General features: G+C 34.1%; 1 protein-coding gene across 3 annotated transcripts in view; it reads right to left on the bottom strand.

The window, feature by feature from the left end:
- Window positions 1-274: 274 nt before the first annotated feature.
- ZUP1 (zinc finger containing ubiquitin peptidase 1) overlaps window positions 275-9,492 on the bottom strand; it is a 28,226-nt gene continuing 19,008 nt past the window's right edge. The window contains exons 6-10 of one of the 3 annotated variants that reach the window (XM_046675193.1): window positions 9,191-9,379; window positions 8,727-8,892; window positions 4,881-5,032; window positions 3,591-3,811; window positions 275-526 (exon numbers count right to left, since the gene is read on the bottom strand). In XM_046675193.1, coding sequence (XP_046531149.1) covers window positions 479-526; window positions 3,591-3,811; window positions 4,881-5,032; window positions 8,727-8,892; window positions 9,191-9,379 — 776 coding nt within the window. In that variant the 3' untranslated portion in view covers window positions 275-478. Of the gene's footprint in view, window positions 527-3,590; window positions 3,812-4,880; window positions 5,033-5,263; window positions 5,421-8,726; window positions 8,893-9,190; window positions 9,380-9,492 lie in introns of those variants that run through there. The other 2 variants (XM_046675194.1, XM_046675195.1) reach the window with 2 other exon arrangements.

The raw sequence follows: 9,492 nt of genomic DNA, 5'->3' as shown, positions 1-9,492 counted from the left end.
GAATGCTATAACAGTAAGAGCTTAGAAGTGAGACAGCCTGGGTTCATACCCTGGGTTACGACCATTTTCTTGGGCAAATTACTAATCTCACAGAGCTTCAGCTTTCTCACAGGGCTAATTTAGTACTTGTCTCACAGAACTATTTTGAAGATTAAACTAACTGATACATGGAAAGCACTAAGAATATCTAACACAAGCAAGGGCCCAATAAATATTACATATGACTATAATACAAAAGCAGTTTCTGAAACGTGGATAAGAAAAAGAGAACTCACAATGTAAACAAGATATTTTATTGAAATTATTACTAAACAATGGAGTAGTAAAAGTATAATTTAGACATTTTAGAAATTAAATTACAAGTTGAGTATTTAGAGAATTTTAGAGAATCCACGGCTTCATGAGTTGTATTAAGGAGTTTAATATCTGAATTTAGAATATACAGTAAAATTCCACAATCACTGAAATGCTTAATTCTTCAAGGAATCTTCTCGGCTGTAAAGACTTGAGATGCTTGTCTCCTGGCCTTTAAAAGGAATTTTAAAAAACTGTTAATTGTAAGTGAGAAGTCAATTAATTAAAATAAGTATTAATTATCATTCTTCTATTAACTAAAATCTGGAAGTTTTTTCATGATGATGAACATTCCTTAAGGAAAACTACAACTTCTAATTTAGGAAATTAGGATTAAACATTTTTAAAGCCAAGTCACTATAAAATTAAAAGAAAATTCCAAATAAGGACAACACAGAAAAAAGTAAAAAGAAAAATGTCACTTTTTATGAAATAGAATCAAAAGTAAAAATGCCGGCTCAAAGTCAGAGATAGCTAGCTAAAAACAGAGGGAAGCAGAGACAGACAGACTTAGAGCTATGAGCAGAGAATCTTTAAGAGAATTATCTCCTTCATTATGGCCTTAAAAATATCACTTTAAAAATCTTTTAAATGTTGTGCCATTTTCACAACTTGAGTTACAAATCAAGGCATATTATAATACCAAGCTAAGTTAAGACAAAGTTAAGAGTACAAGGATTACCCAATGGAAAACAAAGGATGCAGTTATGTAATTTAACTGCCACATATCAATATGTGAAAAGAATTAAAGAACAGGGCCATTAAATAGATTTATATTTATTATTTAGGAGATATTTTGTAAAATAAATCCTTTCACCTAAACAAGTGTTCCAGCATCTAAAACAGAGTGTGGAATTAGTAGACACTCAAAATATATTTATGGCAGAAACGTCTTAGAGTAATTATAAGACAATTGTAAGGATAAAAAAATTTTTTTTGAAAATTGATTGCTCTCCTTGAATAACAGAAGCACGATAATTAAAATATTATAATTAATTTTAAGTTCAAATATGAAGAACAAGAGCTAGCCTAGCAGCATAATGGTTAAGTTCATGTGCTCCACTTTGGCGGCCCACGGTTCGCCAGTTCTGATCCTGGGCATGGACCTACACACTGCTCATCAAGCCCTGTGGTGGCGGCATCTCACATACAAAACAGACGAAGACTGGCACAGATGTCAGCTCAGCAATAATCTTCCTGAAGCAAAAAGAGAAAGACTGGCAACAGATGTTAGCTCAGGGCCAATCTTCCTCACCAAAAAAATAAATAAATAAATAAAAATTATGAAGAATGAAATGTAAACTGCAGTTATAAATATCTATATTTTGAGATACTTGAAAAGACCAAACTTGTTCCGAAATGCCTACAATTAAATTGTAGTCATAACTTAGTAAGAAAAAGACATTTTAAATATGAGCTATAAAAACAAACATGAAATAAAAGTAAAATCATTATTTTGCCCTTGTTTAAAGCTTCAGATTTCTATCCGACCATATGCAGATCAATCAGTACAACAATATTTGCTGAATTCCTACAATGTATAACAAAGCACTATTGAGAAGGACAGAGTAACTATAAGACACAGATGATAAAAAAAAGGCAAAACAAAAGGCTTGAAAGCAATATGCAAAAACAATGCTATGTTAAATTGGTTAAGATTAATTTTCTTCATTTTTCACAATAATATCCTATATTTTCAACAATAAATGTGATATTATTCACACAAAAGCTTAGCAAACATGAAACTATGAGACTTTGTATCTTCACAAAAGAAGCAATACAGGGCAGGGCTCTGGATATAAATTGCCTGAATCGGAATCCTAACTCTGTTACTTAGTAGCTGTGTGACTTTAAGAATACAACAACTTCTCTGAGTCTAGGCATCTTTGTCTGTAAAAAGGGAATAACAGTGCCTACCTCACAGGGCAGTTGTATAGATTAAATTAGTTAACAATATGTAAAGTGCTTAGGATAGAACCTAGGATAAAGTAAGCATTATACAAGTGTTACTTTTATTAATATTACAATTACAAGTCATTTATTATTATTATTATGCCTTCTCTATCTGGCAGTATTGTACATTGTCAGCCAAGTTCCGATTCTTATGGTTAAAGACACAACTACTCTCCATGACTCAAAAAAACCCAGAACAGTAGTAAATGCACATTTTCAGTATTCTAACACCATCAAGGTCTCAGTTTCCAAAACTAGAAAGCAGAGCTAACTAAAATGTTTCAGGTACACTCCATGACAATATTTAACCCCACTTACGCTCTCAAAAGTTATCTGTATGTTCATGAATAAGCATCTTGGTATTTTATAATAATTAAAATTAACCTCTAACTTTATCCAACTAAATTAATGATAGGGTGAAAAAAGATGAATGTAATTTTGGTATTTAAGTCATTCCAAAGAAATTTTTTAGGGTATCATAATAAATTGAAGAAACTTGTAAACAATGTTTGCCTTTATATCTCACGTTGTGAGGCTGAAAAGATTACTCTTGCTCTAATTTCTCATTTCAAACAATTTTAGTCCTTTCTCCCATGATCCTGCTATTCTTCACAAATGCTCCTCTCTAGTCTTCCATCTCTTCTCTCTTTATACAGAAACAAATCAGTGTGAAGTACTCTAATAGCGACTTTTTCTCTAATATTCTGAGAACTGTGCATTTTCTAGACTTGATATGCCACCACACAGCTTCAGTTTATACCAAGTGAGGGTTTTCAACTCCTAGAAATTTTTCTATAATGTACCACTCATCACTTAACTGCAAAGGATAAAGAGACAACTGTACTGAAGTTGAATTCTAGAACTGTATTTATCCAATAAGCCCAAGCGCATAATATAGAGTTTCAGGAATCACAAGAATCACATTTAATAAACAATAATTACAAGACCAGTATGAGTTAGGTCTCCTTGGATTAAGCTAAGTTTTCTTACCTTCTATGTTACCATTTTTCATCACTCACCTGATATTAAAAATTAAATTACATGGAATTAAATATTTTTATGAAGCTCTGAGTAAAGTAGTTGAAAGTCATCAGGTACCATTTGAAATTCAAAGATGTCTATTCCAGAAATTAAATGGCATCAAAAACAAAGTATCTTTGCCTACTTAGTGATACTGAATGAGGTATTAGGAGATACAAAGGGATAACATCAATTTTAACTAAAAGTTTTCAACTCTGAAGTTCAACCTGTTCAAGCTTCACATGATAGATTTAGATACTTACAACTTTCTCCTCTGAAGAAAGAACACCCTCTACTGCCACTATCTGGTATTGCTTATGTTTTAAATTGCCCACAAATTTCCGAAGTTGCTTGAGACTGCTAGCCTCCATGTCTTGCTTTAATAGTTTCTGCATTTCTCGAGAAGGACATCCAGGATCAAATATCAATAAACATAATGTTCGGTTTTTCCTCTCTTCAATTCCAACAACTGTTCGACTATGACCTATCAAAAAAATAACGCTGTATATATATATGTGTGTCATATACATCTATCTATAGCTATACATACAGATGTAAGTTAGTATATATATACACACATATACACACTATCTACTCTCTCTTTGTATATAGTGTATGTGCATATGTGTGTTCAGTATATAAACAGAGTCAGTCCTTCTGACATGTAGGCACCTGAGCTCTCTCACCCCTAAGACACAGGAGTTTAGTTCTACTTCCTAACCTTCAGTTCCCTTTTGTTCAATTTTAGTTTTCTAAAGTCTTCATTACAAAAAATTTTACTTCTAGTGTGCCATATATTTTAGTTTTTCTTTCCTAATACCTTGATCCTTCTTAAACAAATTATCTCAAATGAAAGGATTTGAAATTCACCTACTGTAGAACAAAAACTCTCATGGTTCCAAAAGGTAAACAAAATTAAATTTACATATACTAAAATTTCAATTGGGAGTGCTTAACCTTTATAGTTTATCTTCCTAAACAATGATATTCCTAACATATACTTGCCCTTATTCCTGTCAATCCAAATCACCCCTTCAACAAAATTTATCAAATATCCATGTGCCAGGCACTATTACAGGCTGTTAGTGATACAGAAGCAAAATAAACAAACATTCCTGCCTTCACAGAGCTTATATTTGAATGGGAAGAAATACTTGCTGGTAAGTAAGCGAAGTATACATTATGTTAGATAAAGAAAAATAAAGCAGGGAAGAGGGATAGAAAATGCCAGTGGTGGAGGGTGGGATAATGAGATGAGATTTTAAATAAAGTGGTCAGGGAAGGCCTCGCTGAAGTGACATATGGGTAAAGACCTGAAAAAAGTAAGGGATGAATAATAAAGGAAGAGTGGCTCAGGCAGCCTTGAAGATGCCAGGGATTATCATCCTTCATTACCCAAGAACATGCTATAATGACAATATAGGTTTGAACATCAGACAAACTAATGTCACAATACTTCCCAGCTCCCCATTATCAGAACCTTAACCTGTCCTAAAGCTAAAGTCAATTAGCTGTCTTCGAAGTTACACCGAGCATCTATGAGTCACACTAACCTTGATGCTGAAGATAGATAGGAGGCTTAGATGTACACACGACTTTTGGACCCCCTTCCCTCTCTGAAGAATAATAGTTCAATATCCATTCAAATAAGCGAGGGTGTGTACCCAAAGGACCAGTTGCCTTATGAAAATCAACAATGTGGCACCTATAAAAAATTGACAAAATAGATGAGAGAATATTTTTAAAAATACTTTCATCAATGAAGTTATTAAATACAAAAAATTCTAAGTTTAGAACTCGTGTCATCTCATCATTATTTTCCTAAGAAGAAAGAAAACAAAATAATTTTATTATTTATCTGGAAAATTGACATTTTATGAGGAAATAATTATTTAAATAACTTCACAATATGGCTGATGACTGATCTCAAACTTACATTTTCTGACATATAAAATCTGCATAAGGGGCTGGCCCAGTGGCACAGTGGTTTAGTTCGTGTGCTCCGCTTCAGTGGCCTGGGGTTCACAGGCTTGGATCCTGGCACAGACCTAGCACCGCTCGTCAAGCCATGCTGTGGGGGCATCCCACATAAACTAGAGGAAGGTTGGCACAGATGTCAGCTCAGTCACAATCTTCCCCAAGCAAAAAGAAGACTGGCAACAGATGTTAGCTCAGGGCAAATCTTCCTCACAAAATAAATCAAGAAATAAATAAAAATAGTATCTCCATCAATAGTAAATGAAGACCATACTTGATTTTTAAAAGTCATCTACATATAAACTGAGACACACCTTTATTCTAAGTTGTCTAAACCTGATGATCAATTAGAAGCCAGCTTCTATTTTTAATTTCTCAACAGCCATTCAAGTCTATCAAAAATATCCTGCACATTTTCCCTGTCAGCTGTCTCAAATTCCACTAACAGACAAGAAAAGAATGCCTGTAACGATCATAGAAAAACCTGTATGTACCTCTATCGACACATACACCTATCCCCTATTTGGCACCAGACCATGGTGGTACTCTTTCCTCAAGAGGAAGTCAATGTGGAATAAACAAAATTCTTTTAATCAGAAGCATTCTTTACTCTTCTGAACAACTATTTTTAAAAGGTCAAGTATAAGCAAAGCAATTAAAAACTTTATTTTCACTTTAAAATATACCACAGATATCCTGTCGTTGTCTCTCTTGGCAATAAAATCTCCAAATACACCCAAATTGTAATGGTTGCTATCTTTAGCCTCAGCAAGTTTAATGTTGATAACTTTCAACTTATTAATGAGTTATTAATGAGTTTTAAGTGTTGAAATGAACTTCTGGATAAATTGTTAAAAAGCAGGAACAGTGTTTTTCGGTTAGCAGTTGACTGCATGTTTAGATTTAGAATCTGAATAGCACCCTACAGAGAATAATTCATAGAGAGTGAAAGGAAGATACTTAACTAGTAAACACATTCAGGGTATAATAATAAAAAAGGTTTACTAAAAGACTAAATTTCAAGTATCAAGAAAAAAACTGGATATATCAGGTATTTTAGATGAAAATTTTCCTTAATTAAAAATTATTTAAAAGCTCAGAACATGATATAGTACATATAATCTAAAGGTGTGAACAGATTGCAAAAAGAAGAAAGAAATTTAGAGGGCATTAAAACAGTCCTTTCAATTTAAATAATCAAGAAATGTACTATATACACCTTAGTTTTTCAACTTAAAATTTAAGAAGCATTTTACCTCTGAATCTAATCAATTAATATGGTAGAAATGATGTAAAATACTAAAGATGAAAATGATTTAAACACCCAAGGACAAAGAGAACGAGGGCAGACAAGAAATGGCCACACATTTTTTGAAAATGGAAAGCAAGAGAGAGGAAACAAAAGCGAATGCAAAGAAACGGAGACAACTGTCTTGCACCCCAAGAGAGGTTGGAAGCTTAGAGGTACAAGGTACTGGCAGGAGTAGCAGTAGAGCTAAAAATATGAGATTAATGGAAAGTTTGCATAAAGAAGGCAAACCACTCCTTCAATGCCCCCTCCACCAATGCAGGAGCTGTAGGCAGGTGAGTGGAGAACTCCTCTGAATGGCCTCTGAGAAAAGCTCTCTCTATACTGATATTTCAGAGTCCCCAGTCAAATAGCCAGCTTACACCTAAGACTCCTTACTACGGGTGCTAACCCGTAAGCTCCATGAGGTCCAATCCTACAGGACCTCCGATCTGCTTTTTGGTAGCTCATTCCTCACTCTAGGAAAAGACAACTAAGGATGCACAGAATTTAGAAGAAAGCCTTCAAAATGGAAAAGACTAAAATAAATAGACGTGAGAACAAATTAACATGGAGGAAACGGAAAAACACAAGAATAGAAAGAAACAAAACGTTGGAAAAAAACTTTGCAACCATAAAAGACTGTGATGTTATGAAATTACACCTTAAAATTAAAAACACAACTGCTAAAATAAAAATTTCAATAGAGTAGTTGGGAGATAAAGTTGAGTAAATCTAGGAAGGCAAACAAAAAGCAAAGATAAAAAATGAGACAGGACCAATAAACTTATAAAGTCAAAGAAGTCCAATGGCCAAGTAACAGGAGTTCCAGAAAGAAAAAATAAAGAAAATGGAGGGATCATGACTACCAGACAACAACAGTTTTACCTCTGGGCTCTTACTACATGCCAGTCATGGTTCTAAGCACTTTATTATCTCATTTAATTATCACTATAACTCTCTGAAGCAGTTACTACCTACAGGTTCTGTTACCAACGGTGGAACTAGGACATAGACAAGGTAAGTTGCAGAGCTAGCAGAAAAGCTAGGACCAACTGCAGGCAGTCTGACTCCAAAGTCCAAGCTCTTAACTACTATACCAAGACCTGACAACTCACAATTTCAAATTTGAAAGGAAAAACAAATGCCAAACACAGTGAATCAAAGCCCGACATCCCACAGTGAAACCTCATAATATCAGGGCTAAGAAAAGATACAAAAAACTTCCAGAGAAAATAAACAAGTTACACATAAAGGAATGAAAATCATATGGCATCTTAACCTTCTCAGAAGTAATACTAATTGCTACAAGTCAACAGAGTAAAAACTTAATTTGATCTGAAAATGATTTTGAATTTAGAATAAGATAGCCTCCTAAACTATCATTTAAGTAGTAAGGACTAGGCATCCTTTCTTAGGAAGCTAATGAAAGTTTTTTGAAGCAAAATAGAGTAATCCAAAAAAAGAGTAAAAACATAGAATGCAGGAAACCTCCAGGCTCCAATTCAAAAAAACAGTGAAGAAATGCTATGTGATTACAGCTGTGGAGGAGACCTAGAAATAATCCAGACTGGAGCAAAAAGGGCAGATGGCTTCAAGAAGGAGGTGTCCAGGGATATGGAATATCTCAGATTACATGGCAAGGAAGTATCTGAAAAAGACTTGAGACCATGATGCAGTCAAACAGTAAACAGGAAAAGGAAAGGTAATTCTTAACTCGAGGGAAATTCTAAAAAGCTTTTCAGGAGAGGAAATAAAATCAGCAATAAATAACATTTACACAGTCATGATGTAAACTCTGACTTTAACTTAATAAAACCTGAGATTTAATTGTATTAGAAGAATTGAGGGTGAACAGGTAGGAGGTATAAGGGTAATGCAATAGACGATGTCTCAAACTAATAAACCAAGAAAAAGCTATGAAAGCAGATTATTTAAAAGCAATGGAAGTGACAGCTGTGTCTGAGAAACAGGACTTTAAAATAGAGAGGGGCATGAGATAGGGGATGAATTGCCGGTTTTCATTATAATCCTTTCAGTGCTACTTAAATCTTAGTTTTTAACTGTCTCTGACAAAAACAACAAAACCTTCCAGATATGACAATAACATGAACTTGAGTTTTTAGGTACATACTTTACCCTTAGGGAGGTCAGAAGTGTATATACTTCACATGCTCCGATCCAGGCCTTTGTTCCCTGTAACCTGTTATTAAGTTGAGAGGCACCCTGAGGATCAAAACCTTCCTTCCACGCATCTTCAATCATAGACTGAATTTTTGGAATGCAAGGAACTGACATACCTAAAATTATACAAGCAAATATATGTCACAGGACAGTTACTAAAGTACTAAATGGTATCATTTAGCAGTATGCCATATATTCTGGAGGATCCTACAACACAGTTTTTAAGACGGTTATTCCTGACATCTTCTATCGTATCATTTTCTGTTCCTTCAACCAGAATTCAGATTTTTAATGTAAATATCTACTAAAATACTTCTTCATTAAAGCTATTAATTGTGCCTACTATATATTAATTCATTCCATATCATATGCACTTTATCAGATGATAAGTTCTGAGTATTATATTTCACATACCTTTCAAGCAATCATCATAAACATCATTTTGTAATAATGATGAAAGTAGCATTTGGAAATTTCTGTAACCACATCCCCAACCTTTGTCACCAAAAGATGAATGAAAGTGATCCACCACTGCAGAAAACCACACACGCTTCACATCTGTGGCAGCATTCTGATAGTACCTACAAAGTGCTTCAATAATTCCTAAAGCAGAAAAGAGAGAGAGAAGATTTAGGATTAGTTATCCTCTTTCTATGGATGTTTCATATATTTCTCAATATCACTCTCTCCCTCGAGCGCCACATCTGAATCCTTCT

This window comes from Equus quagga, chromosome 11 (assembly GCF_021613505.1).
Source record: "Equus quagga isolate Etosha38 chromosome 11, UCLA_HA_Equagga_1.0, whole genome shotgun sequence".
In the NCBI taxonomy this organism is placed as follows: Eukaryota; Metazoa; Chordata; class Mammalia; order Perissodactyla; family Equidae; genus Equus; species Equus quagga.
Note: the sequence above shows the minus strand (reverse complement) of the source record. Positions and strands in the feature narration are given on the sequence as shown.